We start from the raw sequence: 22,095 nt of genomic DNA on the forward strand, positions 1-22,095 counted from the left end.
AGTCGAGTCTGTCCCTGACCGTCCTCTCGCCCTGTGCAGAGGCTCGGGGGCTGCTCTCGCAAACCCGGCTCCGGCCAAACCGTTGACAGCGTCAACATACCAGCCCGAGAACTTGGAACCCGACCGTGCACCCGGGCTACGGCCAGCTCGCATGAGGGAACGACCAGACCAGGCGAAGCATTACGCGAGGCATTAAGACCTCGGAGGAGTCAAACCACTCCTCCAAGGCCTCGGGGGCTACACCCGGTGGGTGCGCTCGCGCGCACCCACCGGAACAAAGCGCAACCGAGAAAGGCTGGTCCCCTTGCAAAAAAGTGCGACGAAAGCCTCCAAGCGAGTGCTAACACTCCCTTCGACGCTCGGGGGCTACTGTCGGGGACCATAATTAGGGGTACCCTCAAGTCTCCTAATTCTCAGCTAGTAACCCCCATCAGCATAAAGCTGCAAAGGCCTGATGGGTGCGATTAAGTCAGGGATCGGTCCATTCGAGGGACTCAAACACGCCCCGCTCGAGCCTAGCCTCGGACAAGGGCAGCCGACCCCGGAGGATCTCTGTCTCGCCCGAGGCCCCCCTCCAGCGGCGAACATACTTCCGGCTCGCCCGAGGCCCTGTCTTCGCTAAGAAGCAACCCTGACCAAATCGTCGCGCCAACCGACCAAATCGCAGGAGCATTTAATGCAAAGGTGGCCTGACACCTTTATCCTGACGCGCGCCCTTCAGTCGACAGAGCCGAAGTGACCGCAGTCACTTCGCCGCTCCACTAACCGACCTGACAGAAGGACAGCGCCGCCTGCGCCGCACCGACTGCGGTGCCACTTGACAGAGTAAGGCTGACAGGCAGTCAGGCCCGACCTCAGGCGCCTTAGGAAGCTCCGCTCCGCCCGACCCAGGGCTCGGACTCGGGCTAAGCCCCGGAAGACGGCGAACTCCGCTCCGGCCGACCCAGGGCTCGGACTCGGGCTAAGCCCCGGAAGACGGCGAACTCCGCTCCGCCCGACCCAGGGCTCGGACTCGGGCTAAGCCCCAGAAGACGGCGAACTCCGCTCCGCCCGACCTAGGGATCGGACTTGGGCTCAGCCCCAGAAGACGACGAACTCCGCTTCGCCCGACCCCAGGGCTCGGACTCAGCCCTGGCCTCAGCCGACGGTCTCCGCCTCGCCCGACCCGGGGGCTCGGACTCAACCCCGGCCACGGAAGACAGACTCGACCTCGACCTCGGAGGAGCCTCCACATCGCCCAACCTAGAGCGCAGACCAGCCACGTCGACGGGAGGCGCCATCATTACCCTACCCCAAGCTGACTAAGGCTACGGGAAACAAGACCGGCGTCCCATCTAGCTCGCTCCCCCAGATAGGCAATGATGGCTCCCCGCATGCTCCCTAACGACGACGGCTCTCAGCCCCCTTACGGAAGCAAGAGGACGTAAGCAAGGACTCGACAGCTCCGACAGCTGTCCCTCCGCCAGGCTCCGGCGCTCCTCCGACGGCCACGACATCACACGAACCGGGCGCCAAAACCCCTCCGGCCGCCACGATGGCGTGTACTTAGGGCGCTAGCTCCCCTCCGCTAGACACGTAGCACTCTGCTACACCCCCTATTGTACACCTGGATCCTCTCCTTACGCCTATAAAAGGAAGGACCAGGGCCCTCTTAGAGAGGGTTGGTCGCGCGGGGACGAGGACGAGACAGGCGCTCGCTTGAAGCCGCTCGCTCCCTCTCCCGCGTGGACGCTTGTAATCCCCTACTGCAAGCGCACCCGACCTGGGCGCGGGACGAACACGAAGGCCGCGGTATTTCCACCTCTCTCACGCCTGTCTCCGGCCACCTCACTTCCCCCTTCGCGCTCGGCCTCGCGTCGACCCATCTGGGCTGGGGCACGCGGCGACATTCACTCGTCGGCCCAGGGACCCCCCGGTCTCGAAACGCCGACAAGCGCGTTCAGCCTCAGTGCATGCAACAAGACAACAAAGATCGCAGAGCCTCAGAGGAAACATGATGGGTGGCGCCTCGCTAGGTTCCTCCCGCCCAGCCCCGTCAGTGCTTGCATAGTGTTCCTTAGTGCATAGTGGTTGATGACCTAAATTAAAAAGTATATATGGCTAATTGTTTTTGTGCGAGTACATATTAGATTTTGTTGGATTTGTGGTTTTTTGTCTAGCTGATTTTATTCTCGAACTGGAAATTATAGATTATACGATGCTACCAGCGCCTGCGCCTAGCGGGTAAGAGTAAGATTGCGAATCGGGCCTCGAGTCCATAGGGCTAGCCGGCTAGCCCTGCCCAGGTAGGGGAACCGATCGAACCGACAACAACTGAGCAGCATTGCAGGCTTGCAGCGGAGGGACAGGCGGACAGCAGCCAGCCACCAGGCCAGCCCCCTCAATTTCCACGACACTTCATGAGTGGAGTGAGACACGATGCTTGCATGCAGTAGGTTTGCATGCATGCATGCAGCAGCCATGCAGTAGCTTGTGTGATGGCTTGCATGCAGCAGCCATACAATAGCTTGCATGCAGCAGGTTTGCATGCATGCATGCAGCAGCCATGCAGTAGCTTGTGCGGCGGCAGCCATTCAGCAGCCATGTAGTAGCTTGCATGCAGCAGCCATGCAGAGCTTGTGCGCGCTTGTGCGGCTTGCATGCAGCAGCCATGGAGGTGCATGCGACGTCGCGATAAGTGGAGGTAGGGGCGGTCTACGTTAGCTTCTTAATAGTTAGTAGAGACTAGAAACCAAGCCACTAGTCTTGTTTAAGGGGCTTACATGGAATGAACTAGAGCAAGAGCAAATATATACTTATGCATCATCTTTTATACCAAACACCTTTACTTTAGTAATAATTATGTTTTATTGAATATTTTTATAGGCTATTTACCCCGTCTAGCCATCTAGATCCTAACAATTTCTTGTGTGTGTGTGAATACCTTCTTAGGTTCTTTCTCTCCAACTATAATTTGTTGATCACTGGAGATGTCAGACACTTCTTCTTCATCATCCTTGAGGTTCATGTATCTTTTCGAAAGAAAGATCTTCTCCCAATGATCATAGTTGCCCATTCTATTGGGTGTGTAGGGCTTGATAATCGAGATAGCTAAGATGGTCACTATGGGTTGGTATGGCAACTGATCCATCAAGACGGCTACGTGGGAAGAAGCATAGGTATTCTCAAGTAGCCAGACTGGCTAGTGTATAATCTTTCCGTCTGATGCGGCATTAAAGACTAGGCTTTGTTGGGCACCAATCAGTGCGACTTCTACCTCTTATCTCTCAAGAGTGGATGTGATAAGTCTTATGATCGCTTTCTGGTAGATTGAAGTGGTATTGAGTCGAAGAGGGAGTCCGACTAGACTTAAACTGTAGTTATATGATGGCTTGGATGCCTACTCAAAAAGCTTGGCCATGTTCAAGTAGGACTTAAGCATGTTGTGTTGTTTTTCGGATAATTTGGGCTAGATATTGAAAATTTATTGAAATTCTTGATGAGATGGTTCAACATGTCTTCAGAAGAAGCTGGAGCACCTTGAATTGCCTTGATCTCGACAAGACATTAACTAAGTGCGAGGAGAGAGGTTGGGATTTCCATGGCGAGATAGAGGAGATGGAGAGGCAGATTGTGTGTGAGAGAGAATATAGAGAGTGAATGAAACAATTGAGCTAGGGTTTTTAACGCCACATGAACGGTTGTGGCAAGGTGACTTATATATCCCTCCTCTAATGGAAAGATCTTGTGGTTTAGGAGAAAATAAGAGTGTCAAAAACTAAGGTCCTATTTAGTAATGCATCTTTGAAATACTATAGTTTTGAAACACCATAGTGTTGAGGGCCTTCATCCTTTGAATGTCCTCAAAACACTAATTAACCATTGCTTACTGATACATCTCTAAAGTATTACAGATGCTTCAGCAAAAACCACCTTCAGAATGAATCAAGCAAAGGCGAAGGTATAAGCTTCGGATAACAACATAAAAAGACAAAGATGGAAGCTATAAGAAGCCGAAAGAAAGTGTCCACAGATTCTGGAGACGAGATGATAGAGAGAAAGGACACTATTACCCGTATCATGTTTATAGTCTAAATGTTTAAGCTTTAGGGCACAATTGTAATACTACCAAAGATGTATTTCGTACCTATAAATAGATGAACAATGCTCCACACAATTTGATCCTTTTTTGGATGCGAGATCTCAACTTTGTTACATCTGGTCTTTGAAGTGTCTTTGTGCTGCTTTATATCAAATGGTCGTATGTAAACTTGTTTAAACAAGGAAAGGGAAGATGGAATAAAATACTGAGAAACATGAGACGAGTTTTAATTTTATGTTCAATGGTTCATTTATGTTTCTATTTTCGTTTTTATCTTCTCTTGGAACCTTCGTCTTCAAGATAACATTCTGGAGAAGTGTTAACTTAGAGACGAAGGTTCAAACTCCCGAATCTTTGTTGCCTTGTTTTTTATATCATATAGCAATCGAAAACAAGTGACCAACACATAGTTTACAATTGTACATGACACGCGTACTACAATATCACTTCACCATAGTAAAACCACACTATTACTTAAAATCGAGATCTATTTGGTTCCATTGGAAAACCAAAGTATGCGTTGAGAGAACAAAAGAAAACTGAGTTTCTGAGTGGAGGTCCAAAAACATCATAGTTTTGGCTAGATCGTGGTATTTAAAACTGTGGTTTGATTGTACCAACCAAACAAACTTTGGCTTCCAATACCACGATATCATCAAATATTGTATTGCTTCAAATTGCAAAATTACTAAGCTTCCAAACAGAGCCTAAGAGTCACGCCGCTCTTGTTTCCGTTGTTAGGATATCTCCGGCAAACCGTACATATAGTCGTTCGAAACATTGTTTTATATTGTAGAGTGTATGTATTGTTTATAGAGTGAATTTTAAAAATATAAGATAAGATATGAGATGCAACAGACAGAAGCTGGAGACAACCTTAGGCTATCCCTAGCAGCTCCCCCATCCCATTACCTGTCTCATCCACTATTTCAATCTTCACTCCGCAAACAACGTGATCTACAGTGCAAATTCCCCATTTTTCATGATCCACTGAAGACAACCTTAGAATGGAATGTTTCGGTGATGACACTATGGACTAGAGATGGCAACGGGTACCCGAAACCCGTATACCCAACGGGTTTCACCCGACATAAGGGCTGGTATGGGATAAATTCTTTACCCGTGGGTACGTTAATAGGCATGATATTGTACCCAACAGGTAGACGGGTACAGGTATAGGTATGTACTACCCATACCCATGTACCCACGAGTATTTTACACCTGTCCCAGCCATAGATATAATCTACTCAATTAAGTACATATAAATGTATATTAGCAAAAAAAATATGATCAACTTGCATGTTTCTACATTATTCATTATATTTTCTTCTTTTATTTACTCATATTTGACGATTTATAATTTTAAATATGACATATATTTATTATATTTGTGATATTCAATATGTGTTTAGTGGGTATCTAATCGGGTATAAGTTACCCGACGGTTTTTTTACCCATGCGGGTGTGGATATGGGTACAATTTCATATTCGCGAGCGGATACATGTTTCTTCACGGTATAACTTTATCTCGTGAGTATGAATATGGATAACCACTATCTAAAGGGTACGTGTACATTGTCATCCCTGGTATGGACTGATGTATAGGCTCGAGCACAAATATGATGGTGCTAAGACCAGACAGGGGCATAAGATATTATCGTGCTGCATAGGACCTGGGCCGTGTTTTTTTATCGGGCCCATACCGGCCCAGCAGATCCGGCTGTTTGGACAACTATTGAACTACAGTTTAAAAATCGCACGTGGTTCGACTGAAATCACGCTCATTTAAAAATCTACCATTGTTCCAGTAGTGAACACCAGTAGTTCTCTACAATACGTCAATGCCCAGCAACGACGCGTACGTACTACGTACACACGTTCCATTCCACGACCGGATTGCTATGTACTACTACTACAACGTATGCTACGGTATTTACATGTTCCCATCAGTATGCTGTACGGGAATCAGAACGGTGGTTTTCAGAGAATATTATTACAAAACAGCTCTGCGATTTGACGACGCATTTGGCAGGACGTGACAGCAAAAGGGTGCCCACAAGGCCACAATACTGACGTGAAAAAAGAACTAAAATGTGTCTGTACATGGGACTTTGGAATATACTTGGTGTTAAGTGTTTAAGGATGTGTTTGGATGATAGAAACGTTTCTAATTTTTTTAAAGTGAATGACCAGAATGAAACATTCATAGACGTCGTTTCTTGCTTTTAAATGAGAATCACCCAAATAGGAGTTTTTTTTACAGTGATTCTATTTTTTAAGAAGACTTCTAACCAATATAGACAAACGGTTTTGTTGATTCTTGTTGAGTGATTCTATTTCCACTGAGAAACATTTTCGACAGAGAATTTATATCTGAAATGTTTCTAAGATAATCGGATCATGCATGTTACAGTTTCATGTAATGTGTAAGCAGGTACTCCCTCCATCGCTTTTTATTTATGGTTCTTATTTTCCAAGAAGTCAAATATACCTAACAAGTTTATCTAAATATGAATAAAATATTAACATCTATAATATATAGTTAGTACTATTAGATATATAATTGAATCTATTTTGAAAATTTAGAAACATAAATGTTCTTTCTATTTTATAATTTTGAAAGTAACTAGTACATTTTCTATAGCGATAAATAATACTCGCTCTGTCCCATGTTTCTAGTCGTTCTAGCCTTCGATTTTTATGTGTATAATCAAATAGATGATAATATATATATATATAACATTAAGTTTTAATGGTAAAATGAATTTTAATTTGGGAGAGTAGACGACAGAGAGGGTTAGAAACAAAGCTTAGGCCCCCAAAAACCAGTGATGTTGTGTCGCAGTGTCCCATCGTCAATCGGCATTCTCCCCGCTGCACTGCCACTGTTCCCTTGCCCTTGCCCGCAGGGAAGAGCGACGGAGCAGCTGCTTTCCTCTTTCCACGTCTCCCTACACCTCATTGCCTCATCATAAAATCCCCTCGCTCCCGCACTCTCAGCTCCCACCTCACCACACCACGCCACACTCGCCTCGTGCCCTCGTCCTCACACAGTCACAGTCCTCCCCCGGCAGCGGCTCTCCGCTGCCAACCAACTCCACCAACACCCCCCACAACAGCAGGAGAAAAAAAGGGACGAGCCATGGCCATGGACTCTTCCTCCTCCGGCTCCGAGCCCACGTCCTCGTCCTCTGCTGAGGCTCCTGCGTCCCCAACCGCGTCGTCCTCCGAATCCTCCGCCGCGGGCAGCAAGAAGCGGCGGCGCAGCAAGGACGGGCACCACCCGACGTACCGCGGCGTGCGCATGCGGGCCTGGGGCAAGTGGGTGTCGGAGATCCGGGAGCCGCGCAAGAAGTCGCGCATCTGGCTCGGCACCTTCGCCACCGCCGAGATGGCGGCGCGCGCCCACGACGTAGCCGCGCTGGCGATCAAGGGCCGCGCCGCGCACCTCAACTTCCCGGAGCTCGCGAACGATCTGCCCCGCCCGGCCACCGCCGCGCCCAAGGACGTCCAGGCCGCCGCCGCGCTCGCCGCGGCCGCGGACTTCCAGGCGCCCGCCAATGCAGCCGCCGCCACGGACCCCGACGACGGCCCGGCCGCCGCCGCCGACTCCGCGTCCGCCTCGCCGCCGCCGCCGCCGCCACAGCTGGACAACCCCGACGACGCTCTGTTCGACCTCCCCGACCTCCTCCTCGACCTCAGACACGGGGCCTCGTCGTGCCAGCTCTCGTGCGCGCCGTCGTGGTACGACGACGCGTGCTTCTCCGGCGCCGGCGCCGGCGCCGGCGCGTTGTTCCGCCTGGAGGAGCCGCTGCTGTGGGAGTACTGAGTGCAGTGAAATAGACTGTTTTGCTCAGTCGACGAGAATCAAGCGCGGCTTCGAGCTGCTGCTGCTTGGTGTGTGGCCATCTACGGCCTAGCTATGGGCTGTAATTGCGGCGGTGGACCAGAGCGCAATCGATGTAAACCATGGAGCAGCGTTGGAGTTGGACCAGCTGGAATGGAACCAAATTAGAGCCATTTCTCCTTTGCGTCTGCTCCTACAGATTTAGAAAGCAAACCACATGTATAAAAGAAAAATCATTCGTCGACCCCGGCCAGCACGTTCCTTTCGCTCCCTCCAGTCTGGTCGTCTGTCTTTGCTTGGATTGTGGGACAAGAATATGGTGCAGCGGCAAGACTAGCCGCGCATCTAGCTCCTTTCATTCTCCGTTGCTCAAAGGGGTTATACTGAATCTTTTTTTTTTTTGTAGTTGTAGCAGGCACACTAGTGCTATATATTTAAAGGCGTTCTAGTCCGATTCGGACTAATGCCACACGAGACGCTTTAGCGAAAGATGATGCACCTTTTAAATTACGGCCGGATTCGTCCACCGATCATCTCCAGCCCAGCACGAAATAAAAAGCGCGCGCACCCATCGTCAGCGAAAGAAGCGAAGAAATTCACCCGAGCAGGCCTTTTCACGTACGCAACAACGACGGCCCCATGCAATGCAATGCAACCTGCACCCTAAACCAAAAGCCGTGGGTGGGATGGCGACCGGCCGGAGCAAGGCGCGCGCGCGCGGTCGAGAGCGGCGGCGACACGGCGCGGAAAGCGGCGTGCATGCATGAATCCCGGCAGAGCGCCCGGCCGGGCTGTACGTAAGACGCGAAGGAGAGCGGTGGGCGGTGGCGCTGCACGTCCTGGCCCATCGATCGCGCGCGCGTGCCGTCGTTTGCACTATGGCGTTCATGCACGCACACGACCGGTGCTACGCGCGCGCGCGGCACCGCTCGATCGGCGGTGGCGCCTTGGACGTTTTCCTCTACGCTAGCGGCGGGCCATAGATAGACGCACACACGGCGCCACCAGCGGGGCCGGGGCGTGGAGTGGAGAGGACAGCGCGGTGGTTGCGCCCGCATAAATGGCACGGTTTCCTGGCCGGGCCGGGGGGACGGGCGACGTCGATCGTACCGCGAGGATAAGGCGAGATCTCGAGGGCGTGCCTCCCGTCCGTCCGTCCGTCCTGTTCTTCGTCGTCGTCGTCGCCCTCAGCAGCAGCTCGCTCGCTTTATCCACCTTGAGTGACGAGTTAATGCCTGAGTGCTGCTGACCTGACCAAGTGACCACCATACCATCCTGCTCCTTTGGACCTTTGCGCGCGCGGAGGACAGTTGGTGCTGGCACGCACGGCAACCATGCACGACGACACAGCGGCAGGCTTGTTTGCGATCGTGGTGTGGCTGTACACCGCCACGGAGCGAGGTGAGCACGGGTGGCTGGCAGCGTACGTCAGGCCCGGGTCGTGCTGTACGGGGCGGCTCTGTACACTGTTGGCGAGTCGTCCATGTTTTCCGTGCACGAGATCTTTGATATATGCCGCACGTACAGTCGTGGGTGCTTCTTGCTGCTCTCATTTCATCTCTTATATATATTATGCTGTACCGTACATTTTAATCGAATCAAGTATGTGTTTCACCCACGGTTTACAAAACCGTTTCATATATAAAAACCGCTACCCACCGGTACGGTTTACCAACGGTAAACCGGTAAAAACCGACCGGTTTGACCAATTCAAATTAATTTGAATTCGAAACGGTTTACCGGCGAAAAACCGGTGAAAAACCGCTCTAAACCGCCGGTTAACCGCGAAACGAACCGGTTTTTGCTGTTTTTTTACAGAAAATGAAAATTTTTGACAAGATTTATTTGTAGTTTTCTCAATTCATATTGCATAGTAAATATTAATTGATCCACACGACATGTGTTCACCAAAATAACATATAACATACATATACAACCATAAACTTCAGTTCTCATGCAACAAACAACCAACGAACTTCACAATACTCAAATACAAGTTCTTTTACAACTCTCCAACGAGATAACGACACATAGATCGACTTTTTTCACAATACTCACATGTTTATCTCGAGTCATAGTGATAGTACTAAGGCATGTTGGAAGGATCGTGATATTGTTCCAATCCGTTATAGTGATAGTGATAGGTCTATACAAAATATATGAGATACATTAACGAGAAAACAAGAACGACAAATAAATATTTATCCACAAGGAAAAAAATATACTGGTATGTGTGTTTGGTGTTTGTGTATTGCATGTGCACCTCACCAACTGTTGGACTTTTCTTTCGATCAGCAAATATTAGGAACACATATAGAAGAACTCGAGCTAAGGGTTCTAGATTGAGTCTTGTCTAGATGGATAGTTATTAGAAGAACTGAAGCTACTTGATCCACGAATTCCATCTTGGACAGGAAATGAAACCGAAATTGACCACTGATGGGGTGTTTGGTTTGAGGAATGAGCTAGTTCATCATCTTCTCACTCCTCACTATTTTTGTTTGGTTCGTGGAATAGAATGAGTTGATCCATCACCATCTCATTCCTCATAGTTAGTTAGTTAGTATTAATATGAGGAATGGTGTCATCCCAACAAATCTGAGAAATGAACCTATGATGCACCACCTTAATTTGGATGGATTGATTCCTCAAACCAAACACTCTATAAATGCTTAAACTGGACTTGAGCTACAGGTTTATCTTCAGATATAGCATATAATAGTAAACAAGACTATATACTATGCCTAAATTGACAACTAAATACTCAATTTTGGCATTAAATCTGGTTTTTCGGCAAAAATTAGCGATTTACCGGTCTTAAATAACGGTTTACCGGTCCCAGAAAACGGTTTATCAGCGGTTTTCGGTTTTTATGATTTTTTTCAAATTTTTTAAATTTAGATCGAATTTTGAAAAAAACCCGGTGGTTTACCGAAACCGCACCCCGGCGGTTTCGGTAAACCGACCGGTTTACCGCCGGTTTTTACCGGTTTTGTAAACCGTGGTTTCACCATCCCCGGGATACGGCCGGGATCCGTGTTCAGTGCATTTCCTGCGATAATTCGGGCTCTACTACTAGCAGCTAGCTAGGTCGTGCGTGTATTATACATTATTCGTCGTGCACAAGCGACAGCAACGGAGGCGTGAGACCAGTTCATCAGTTCGCGCTGTGTGGATGGACGATGTACACTTGTCCAGGAGCGGCATATATGCAGCAATGCTGTGTGGTGCTATTTGGTTACGCTTTAATTTGTCTTGCCGAACAATGTTATTTAATTGGATGCAGTAAAATCTCAGTAATTGGTGCATTACTTTTAACTACCACGAGTACCATTTGCAAGTACAACTGCATTGGCGTCTTCTCGAGTACCGTGTGATAAATTCCAAAACATACTTATGTGTCGCGCATGATGATGCTTCAAATAGTACCGCGCGCGCTACTAGTACTATGATTAGGGCATATATATATATATACCGATCGGTGGCGCCGGTACCCGTATCATAATATTTCGATACGAATCTAAGTACTTGTTACAACCACTTGGCAAGTCTTTTAATTCCTTGTACGGGCGGTATTAAGATTTTGCGATTATTAGTAATCAAAGCCTCGAGCTTGAGGACAACCCACCACTCACCAGGCTGCATGCATGTACGACAATATTCCGTGCTTATGCGATGCCAATTTTTTTTAATTTTAATTATGTAATCAAAGGGAGGCAGCAGCGCCGATTATTCTATTGATTTATTGTCGATCGAGAACAGATCTTCTTTCGTCCGTATCATGGCCGATTCTCGTCTCATGCCAAAAGATCTACTACTAGTACTAAGCTTGCTAGCTAGTTAGAGTCGTAGACAACGCTAGGAGCAAGCAACACACTGGGATCTGAGATTTCGGGATGCAGTATATCCTGCGCGTCCAAGAAACATGACGCACGGTCTACGTACATCCTTGCACCTACCGTCGTGCGGGTGGGCCTCCCTCCTACTGGCGGCCCATTGAGGTAGCGACCTACGCGAAGCTTACGCCCACCACACACACACACAAGCGAAGCCAAAGCCCGCACAGTATCCGTTTTTAGCCCTGCTAGTCCAGTAGTCCTCTCTTCGGCCATGGGACCATGCTGCCGTGTGTCGTGTCGCTTCGCTGCTGGTCGGTCAGTGGTTAGTGGTTCTAATGCCGGACGGAGGGTTCTTGGGGGGGTGGAAAAATGAGGAATCATATCCTACACGCGCAGATACAGGTCGTTTCTATGCTTTATCATTCATGTGGACTAATGCGCCAGGACAGAACAATAATACGAGTAGGGTAGTACCAGCAGCACTGGCACTAGAGGCCAAGGGCGAGGCCGGCCTCGTGCAAAGGCACACCCGGAAATGGCCAAACGAATGGCCCCAGGCTCACGTCGTACGGCCAGCGCCCGTAGCGTCTGCCATTATGATGCGCTGGAGTAGGTGGGCATGCTTCAACTTCAATAGCGGCGCCAGCGTTGGCCGGCTGTGCGTGCTGCTTCGCCTGCGCCCACCGTACGGCCGCTGGTGGTGCGCGTTTCGATCTGCGACCTGCCGCGCCACCGCCACGGTCAAATTGGTCCTGACTCCTCCTCCTGCCTGCCTGCCTGCCGGTGGCTATGTGGAAAAGGCAGTCGATGCCGCGGCCACTCGATCAGCAGACCAGGTGTCCAGGCGGCCAGCAAGGACCGGCAGGCGCTGTGCAGCTGCCGCGTGCATGTGCGGAAGGCTGCAACGCGGTACGCGCGCACGGCGGAGCGACGACGGACGGCCACGACAAAACGGCGGGGGAAGGGACGCTGTGGCCTGTGAAAGGGCAAACGAAAATCTCTTGCCGCCGGTGCCACGGTCGTATAGAGTCGGGGGCCGAGATAGAGCGGCCCCCCGGGGAGCAGGCAGTGGTTGGTTGCTCTTGGTTTGGATGTCTCGCCTGCGGCCATGCGAATCTGGACCGGACAGGATTCTCCCATGCAACACAGTAGCGCTCGTGCCAGCACGTCATGCCCACGTAGAATACTACTACTCCTGCATTGTCTCTATTCTTGCTGTGGCCAAGTATAGCAAGCGGAGGCACGTACGTCGCCGAGGAGGGTACGGCCGGGGCGGCCGGTAACCTACGGTGCGTGGTGGTGGCTGGAACGTCCGCGTCGCGCTCGCTATCACCTGAGTGACGCCTTTGTCTCCCCACGTAGACCGCCCCGCCCATCCCAGCCCAGTGCTCTCGCAGTACGCCATGATGCCCATCGCCAAACCACCCATAAAAACGACTAGTGTATGACGCGCGCCCATGCGCGCGTGCCGATCCGTGGTGTAAACTCTTATTATAAGAATGTATAACTTTATACTGTGTGATGAACATGTATACATTTAGAGTACTCATTATTAAGGACATAAGAATATCAGTATCAGATCAAATTTACCAAACTATGTTTTTTGGCAGCGGTTGCCAACAGAATTGTAGCGTTTATGTCAACTAGAGATTGAACTGAGATCATTACAATGCTTATGGAGCTGCAGCAATCAAAACTCCACATACATCAAGACATGCATTTTGATACATATGACTGTCCAAATAACAGTTGATACAATTCAACAACCACAAGCAACAAAGAAATAACATACTTCTTTAGTGGATTAACATGAGACTAACATTTACACTGTCATGCACTCGAAAACTCAATGTCTAGGAAAAGAATTAAAAAATATGTGGTCGTAATTTAGGATTTCATTAAAAGAGACCGCAATATCAAACTATATATTCTCTTAGCACCTAGTACATAAGATGTAAATTAGTACAAATTTTTTTGCACCTCTATAAGATCATTTTCATATGATGACTCCCTCTGTAGTCTCTGTCTCATTAAGTCATATATGTACAGCTGACAGTGTACATCATGTCTAGCATACCTGATGGCAAGTAAGCAATAAATAAAAGGGGCAAACAAAAAGTAAAACTTATCAAATACAAAACACAATGGAAAAAAATTCAAAATTGGGGTTTATATACGCAATAGCTAATCATTTCATCAGTAAGTGGCCTCGACTTCCAATCTGCACAATAAAGAAAAGGAGCGAAAAAAATCATATGTAAAAACAAACATAACATAAAAGAAATTTTGTAGGGTTTATGTGCGCAATATTTGATCATTTCATCAGGAAGTAGCATGGACCTCCAGTCTACATTTTGATATATTCTCTCCATCTGTCTAACCTTGAAGCCTGGTATTATTGACCCTAATTAAAAAAACTTGTCCTGTGTCAAAAAAGATAAAGTGTGTAGATGTGCAAACGAAAGATAAAAAACAACATTTCATTTAAAACATTTTCTAAGCTTCGAGAAAGATGAAGGAAAGGCGCACAGTTTCAGAAATATTACACAAAGGGCAAGAATGTTATTTTAGGACATTGAAATAAACATCTACTTTATTGCTAAAAGTTTTTCTCCTAGAGTGAATATGGTGCCAAAGCATCAGGGACGTTCAGATGGATGAAGATTTATAAACTTTCTTACCCCTTGAAAGCATAAGGTAGTTTGTTTGGCCCCTGTTGCATTGTAGCTTGGCAACAGTTCAGTATGAACCCATAGTGTGCATCTTATTAATTTTATTATTTAATCTACCTCCTTATTGCTACATTAGTATATCGATGAATGTGCGATGTTATTTTCAACACTGGACAACATCCAGCAGGCAAGTAATTTTAGAACTGGACATGAATTTCAATAAACAATATATGCACCTATGTGTGTTTTGGATTCTTCATAGATTTGTATGAGCTCTAAATCTAACGGAAACATTAATCAATTGCCTGGATTAGAGAAGGAAATGTTGAGATTCAATGGCTTACCTCAGTATATTATGAAATTAAGGCCAATGTTCTTCTAGAACCTATTTTCTTCACTTATCAGGTTTGTTCCTCTTGGTCGCCTTCTTGGAACTGATGTTCGAATCAGAACACAAGCCTTATATCAGATTATTTTTTTAAAATAAATTGAAGCTTATCGAAAAAATAGTGCTAGAATACTACTAGGCAAACACTTTAGATTGTTTTGACAAAGCTTCTTGCGCCTGCAAAGGCAACAAAGAAAAGATGTTTAGCGATGTCAAGAACCAAATTTAGATTATACACCAGAAACAACATAAGCAGTTTGAAAAAAATACATTCAGATAATTTTATTGGCCATACACTCTAAATTAATTTAGCACTGAATTATTTCAATAGTGGATTAAGCATACTAAAATTACTTTAGGCACTGTAGTGCAACCCAATTTCAAGTCGGTTCGAAACTAAAGGAGTCTTATCTCTTATATATTCCTATTCTTTAAAGCCGGTTCGAAACGGCTTTTGTCCGGCGTTAAGTATTGCTACCACATATATCACAAATACTTTCAACATCGCGTCTTGCACACGTGAGAATCATATTTTGTAATGTAAGTGACTAAAATATTATATCTTGTTGTCGATGTACTCTTTCTTTTTAGCAGTGTCCCAAGAGAATAGAATAAACTTTAGATTACACATTGAAACGAAAAAGGACATTTGAGTACTAAATTTAAATATTTCAATCCAAAGGTCGTATTTTGTAGACGTGGGAAACACATCATAGTGAAGGAGTACTGACACTAATTGTAAAACATGGGATAATACTATAATAGGCACCTTGAGGGATGACTCTTGGGAAATGAAACAGGACAAAGTTGATCGTAGTCAAAAAGAGAATTGCAGTTGCTGTTGCTGTGTATTAAGGCTACATGGTCCATTCTTTAGCTTCTTGAGTGCTGCTGATAAAATAGTGATATCAGTTCACAACCTATACTTGATAGATTGACATATTGGTTTAGGATGAAATTTGAAAATATCAGTATGTAATATGAGAATTCATTCCCTTCGTTTACAAAACCTACACAGGTTTTAAAAAATAAAAATATAGCATCAGAAAATAAATGATATGAGCTAGATTTAGATGAAGAATTTTATTATAGTATATGTACGTAGAGAAGATATCTCAAGAGCCAATCTCCCAAGCCCACCACTTGAACAGGGAGAAGACATGAAGGAGGCCTATGAAGTTTGAGAAACATAAGTATCAATAATGCAATAGCAAAAGTGAATACCAAAGTACATTGAGTTGCTTGCAATAATATAATTGGCAGCTAGCAGCAGGTATAGGGATAAGTGATATACTATATAATAAGATGCCTATGACGATAACAAAAACCTGTGAGAAGTGGTTTCCTCCAAAAAAATTATTAAACTTAGATTTAAGTAATAAGATTTGATAAGAACAAACTTGCATCTTCATATAGTTCTTGTCCTGATTAGAGATAGACACAGCTTGTCCATCAATGCTAATAACAAACAACCCATGATGCATACCCACATACACACCTTAACCAGTAACGTTTATGTAGATACCATAGGTGCATTGACAGCTCGAAACTCAAAAATCAAGCACGTATGCTTGATTTGATTTGAGCAGTCTGTAGTCAACATGTGTATTATTCGGACCTCTTGTTCTCAACATAGAACAATAAATTAAATCAACTGTGAATGACACTTCCAAAATGTAGACTAAATCATTCATACACAGTTTGATAGTAGCAGACATCTTATCGTTGGATTCCACCGAATAACACAAAAGGAACATGTTTTTTCTATGTTTAGTTGTGCATGGTTCACCATACAAAAGCTATTATTTCCAAGAGTAAATATGAAATATCATGTTACCTGACAAGATACTCAGGAACAACAACACCTCCCAGGCAACCAAAAATTGCAAAAAAATGAAGGTAGAGAGTCAGATGGTTGTGTCAATAGGATCTGCAACAGCTCATATTTGTGTTAGATTATTAATAACAGTGATCGAGGATCCAATCCCAATAAAGCATATTGCAAAGAGAAGCCAAAAAATAGTCTTCACTATTGCTTCTGAAAACCTGAATTCTTCACCCTTCTTCGTCTTCTTGGCTTTATAGCCCTTTCACCCTTGGCTAAGGGAGTATCGATGTCTTGAATCAATTCAGAAATAAGAACACCTCCCCCAGCCAGCCAAAAAAGTTCCAGATATTGAAGACAAAGAGCAAGATGGTGGTGTTGGCAGCAGTTCATATTTGTGCTAGATTATTAAGAACAGTGATTCTAGATTCAATCCCAATAAAGCATATTGCAAAGAGAAGCCAGAAATTGGCCTTTATTATTGAATACAAAAAAACGGACAGGAGTGCTGGTCTAAAGTAGTGAAAGTAAAATGTTAATCCCCTTGTTGTTTTGTTCTCTAAATCATTGTGAATCAGATATGTTCATTGTTCAATAGTAAAGCATGGAAACACAGGAGGCACAAGGTTCCTTCTGACTTAGTGAACTGTATAACATGAAGAACAAAGTGAAGTACTGTGTATGATTTTGAATGGATATTTAGATGTTAAAAAAATAAAAGAAGCAACTCATTCGTGAAAGAGGACTTGCAAGACAACACACATATTCTTGCTCCCTGTTTTCGGAGCCTGATCCCTTTCACTGCCATCAAAGTTCAAAATCTCAGAGAATCGAAAGTTTGGATGTCCGGTCACCCAGCGTGCGGATATGCACAGTCAAGTAGTTATCTCCTGGTGCCACAGTTATAGAGAAGGGGCGCCTGTATATATGGGAAAACTGTAAGCAAGAACCACAAATAAATTACTTCTTGGATATGTGTGCAATAATTAATAAAATGATACCAGTCGAAAGGCAAGACTTGGTATTTTACAAAAAAAAGATGCATTCCACTTTAGTACTTGAAACCCCGAGGCTTCTTCATGTGAATAGAGAGCACATCTCCCAGATAAATTGCTGCTTGCATGTACATAATAGTATTTGATTAATAACTGACAATTTGAAACTCCGAATGAGCCAAATCAATACAGTTCAATAGCTTACCTCACAATACTTGAATGGTAGTCGTTCTCATGAAATTTCCTGATGACTCTATCACAGGCATAGAAGAGGGCAGGGAAAATCGGGTGCATCCATGTCTGAAATGAACAAAAATTTTTTGCAAAGATTAAACATAAATATCTAGAGTACACAGTAAGCATCATAATTCATATTGAACCAAATTTGAGCTCCATGACCAGACCATCAACTAAACATATTCTTGTGTTCAATTACAGGAGGAGTATTTGGGTTGTCTGTGTTCAATTACAGGACAGGAATATTTGGGATGCGCCATATGAACACTAACAGTCTAACACACAAGATCAAGCAAAAGTTGAGAACTTAAGAGATCTTTTTTCTTGTATTTTTCTAACACAAATGCTACTCGTACTTGCTAACAAGCTTGTTTGAATTGGTACAAATTCATTTATGAGGAAATGTAAACAACTTAAACGTGTGAGGACATGGTTTTACATGGTTAATTAATTATTCACTTCCATTTAGGTGCTTCTTGTCTTCTTGTGCTGTTCTCCTTAAATGTACGTTGGGTGTGCTTGGTGAGTGATGAAACAGACAGTCTCTGTCCACCTTTTTTTTTGGGTTGACCAAACAAGGTTGTAAAGCCAATGATTGTATACAAATGAGCAAACTATAAATACCATACAGTTAGGTGAGACCAAAAGTATCTGTAACAATTCAAATGCTTCTCCTGAGACTTAGTTCAAATTTAAAGTCTTCAGCAGATGCGAAGAAATTAAAACATACTAAAAAATTAGACTGAAACAAACATTGACCTTACCTCTTTCTCAAAGAATCCGGATAAAATAAGGCAGGAGGACATTCCAATGAGCTAGAAGTATTGATTTGGTTTATTGCTATCTTGTCTTGAATGTTAGTATGCTTTAAAAAAAACTTAGACAAATTTCAGTCTTCATCAGTTTGATAGAAGCCTAAAACCATGGTGTTATATGGAAAATGTAAGTACAACTGACATAGGTTACCTGGGTTATGTTCAGGCTGTTTTCATCGATGCTGATATCTTATTCGTTAGCATTAAAATGTCACAGCAGGAGCATGGCCTTGATTGAACCAGTCATATGCCCCTATTCCATCCACATTTATGCATGTTATCAGATTAGGATACAAGATTTTTGCTTAGTATATCTTGGGCACCTTGAGAGATGTGCTTGGAATGTGAGTGTTCCCCTTTGAGAATATGAGAAAAATAAACATCACGTCGTTAAGATTAGATAGTCAAATATAGATAGACGTTAATAATGGATAGACGTTGATAATGTTGCAAAGAAAAGTGGCATCACTTTCCATCTCCATATGGCAGAACATGTCAACAACAATTAGTGTGGTCCAATTCAGACATTATTCTTCATATCTTCAAATACCTCCACACCCAGACCCAAAAGACAGCAATCCCAAGCAGGTTTGTAGTTGCTACATGCCGTACCGCAAAAAATATGTCGTATGCTTCAGAATCATTGATACCTCAGGTTGAAACGTAGGAGAACCAAACCTAAACCCTAAATGGCAGCATGAGGAATTTCTGTGTCTAGTCAAACCCCAGCAAGGAAAAATGGATGAGGGGGGAAGGGGAAGAGCCACCACCGCCGCCGTGTCTACTCCAACCCCAGCACGACGAACCCTAGCAATGGGGAGAGAGCTCGTCGGGAAGGGAATGAGGAGGGGACGACGAACCCTAGCAAGGAAAACGAATGGGGGAGAAGGGGAAGAGTCGCCTCCGCTTACCTGACCTTTGGGGCGCTGGCGCTGGGATCTGGAGCCCGAAGCGATGGCGGCTGTCACCGGAGCTACGAACGGGCGAGGGAGGGAGGAGGGGGAGGGAGCGCGCTTACCTGGACCTTTGGAGCGGCGGTGGAGGGAATCGGAGTGTAAAGCGGCTGTCGCCGGAGCCGCGGGCAAGCAGTGGAGGGTGGGGTTTGGGAGGAGGAGGGAGCGCGTGATGAGGACGGAGACGCAGAGAAGATGCGAGGAGAGAAGCACCTGGAAGCGTCTACACACGGGCTGCACGGAAAAGAACAGGAACCGATGATCTACGATCAAACGGCCAAGGAAATTTTGTCGACGTGGACGCATATGGAAGCAGATTTCCTTTCTGCTTTAATAATAAGGAAATACGCATGTACGATACGGCCCGGCCGGTCGGCGTCGGCGTCGTCGTACGGCGGCACGAGGGCGACCCACGGGATCGATCGATCCACGCGCGCGCAGATGGTTGCCGCCGTCGATTATTCTTTCGTGGCACGAAACTCACGCGCGCGATAGTACAAAAAAAAGGGGGGTCACGCGCCAGGCTGCCTGTGTGCCATGCATAACCAGTGATACGACAGACACAGACGTGATGCTCATGTCCTTGTGCCCACTGGTGAGGTGACGAAAGAAAGACACATGCAAGGCACGTCCCGATTCAGTTCATATCACGTCCTAACATTTTGCTTACTCGTGTAGAAGCGCTCTCGATGTGCCATAAGTTTACGTGACCTTAATTACTAGGCTTGTAATTGTAGTTAAGCTCTTACTAGCTCACAATCTTAGTTGTTTTAATTAGGATCTTTTGTAGGGTGGTTATAATAGCTAGAAATATGTGTGGCCTCTCTTAAACCAAATAGTTTTAATTTCACATTTGTTTAGATTAGTCAACATAATTAGTTATTCATCCCTCTCTAGCCAGCCATCTCGACCCTGTAAAGTCACAAAACCAAGTTTCGTAGACCATGATTTGTTAAAGTTCTATCAACCAAACTTCTTAGGTTTTATTGCTTCATCAAAGTTATTGCCCATCCTAAAGTGCGTATTAGGTTTTTTTTTGAAATGTTAGACAATTGCGTCGTACTTTAAAGATTAATTTACTTTTCTAAACCAACTGCTACATAAAACTAGATTGGTCAGATGCCTACGATTTATATGGGAAAATTTTGATAGGTCAAGACTCAAGAGTATGACCTCGTTAGAAGGCCTGGCAATGCGAGACCCCCCCCCCCCCCCCCCCCCCCAAATCCTAATAGTGTAGAGTAGGTAACATCGACCGCTGCCGTTATCATAGGTCCACACGTTCTCCCACTATTTTAGGATTGCTAATAACAAGGGAGGTTGTTTAACCAGTTCTAAGATTCCCTTTCACAGGAGTTAAATTCAGGCGTTGGAGGTGCATGCTACTGAGAAGTTACAGCCACCATATTTTGTATGAATCGTTTCGTCGTTGTTGTGGGAAAACATACCTGCAGGTGTAGGTAATAAGGGAATTGCCTACATCCATGCTCTGACAGTGGTAAAAAAACTAAGTATATGAGAGCTCGGGGTTAGACTGTTAGAGGTACATTACCATCCATGCAGAGAGAGGCCTCTGCACGCAATGCTCCTCCACACTGCTGCACTGCACGCGTTGGTGTGGCGTTGCAAGGTGCCGGGGGCCGGGGCCGGGTGTTGACGCACCGTGCGAAAAGCACGGCCTACCCACCAGCTAGCATTAAAGCTCGGTTTGGATGGGGAGGGAGACACACTGCTATGCACACACGTAGAGACAGGGTGAATAAAGTATGGTGCATAATGACGTGGATCAAAGGCGTTCACAATGCAAAGAGATTAGATTCCTCATGATTGTGCGGGCGATCGTCGACGACGGCATGGCATGGCTAGCTACTGTACTACTGCCTGTGCGGTGCGCGCGGGGGGGGGGGGGGGGGGGGGGGGGGGGCGGCTCAACGAAATTTAAAGGGAGCCTGAAGCTTCCTGCTGCGATAAAAGGGCGGCAGCGCGCGACGTCGTGGCATGGACCGGTCGAGTGCGCGGTACGTAGGACCGTAGGAAATCCAATCCACACGTGCGCATGCACTTGGACCCTGTCACTCTACCTCTCACCACTTTGCGACATTGCATGCATGCATGCAGGCACTTAAAGGTTGATGGTGTGGTATGCAGTAGTAATAAGAAGCGGCGGGCAGGAAAATCTAGCCACGATGGTCGATATGGCCTACACTACACTTGTCCATATACCGTACCCTCTTCTCTCGCCCCCTGTGTTCAAGATCATCATGGAGCTTTGAGCAAGAAAAAAAACCGTAGGCACAAAAGGAGAAGGACGATGCCGGGTGCTATGGTAATTGGTAAAGCTACGCTAGCTGATAGTACGCTACACGCTGGTCACAGATTCGTTTTTCGTCGAGTAGGAGCTGTCGATCGCGCCCTTGCTTGCTAACATAACCGCAGCAAGCAA

General features: G+C 46.0%; 1 protein-coding gene and 1 long non-coding RNA gene across 13 annotated transcripts; one reads left to right on the forward strand and one right to left on the reverse strand.

Annotated features, from left to right (window-relative positions):
* The first annotated feature begins 6,919 nt into the window (after window positions 1-6,919).
* LOC103627503 (ethylene-responsive transcription factor ERF039) lies at window positions 6,920-8,339 on the forward strand. Its single transcript, XM_008647790.3, has one exon. It carries the CDS (start codon window positions 7,224-7,226, stop codon window positions 7,908-7,910), a length of 687 nt encoding a protein of 228 aa, XP_008646012.1. The 5' UTR covers window positions 6,920-7,223; the 3' UTR covers window positions 7,911-8,339.
* A 5,293-nt stretch (window positions 8,340-13,632) lies between these two features.
* Window positions 13,633-19,829, reverse strand: LOC103627504 (uncharacterized). 12 transcript variants are annotated; one of them, XR_553638.2, is made up of 4 exons: window positions 17,853-19,829; window positions 15,597-17,765; window positions 14,964-15,004; window positions 13,633-14,873 (listed from the first exon to the last, which is right to left on the reverse strand). It is a non-coding gene; the product is annotated as an uncharacterized lncRNA (long non-coding RNA). The 12 variants fall into 12 exon arrangements; XR_002262496.1 differs by having other exon boundaries at window positions 13,633-17,765; window positions 17,853-17,947; window positions 18,851-19,829; XR_002262492.1 differs by having other exon boundaries at window positions 13,633-17,765; window positions 17,853-18,749; window positions 18,851-19,829.
* Window positions 19,830-22,095: the final 2,266 nt, after the last annotated feature.

The sequence above is a fragment of the Zea mays genome, chromosome 5 (assembly GCF_902167145.1).
Source record: "Zea mays cultivar B73 chromosome 5, Zm-B73-REFERENCE-NAM-5.0, whole genome shotgun sequence".
NCBI classification, from domain to species: Eukaryota; Viridiplantae; Streptophyta; class Magnoliopsida; order Poales; family Poaceae; genus Zea; species Zea mays.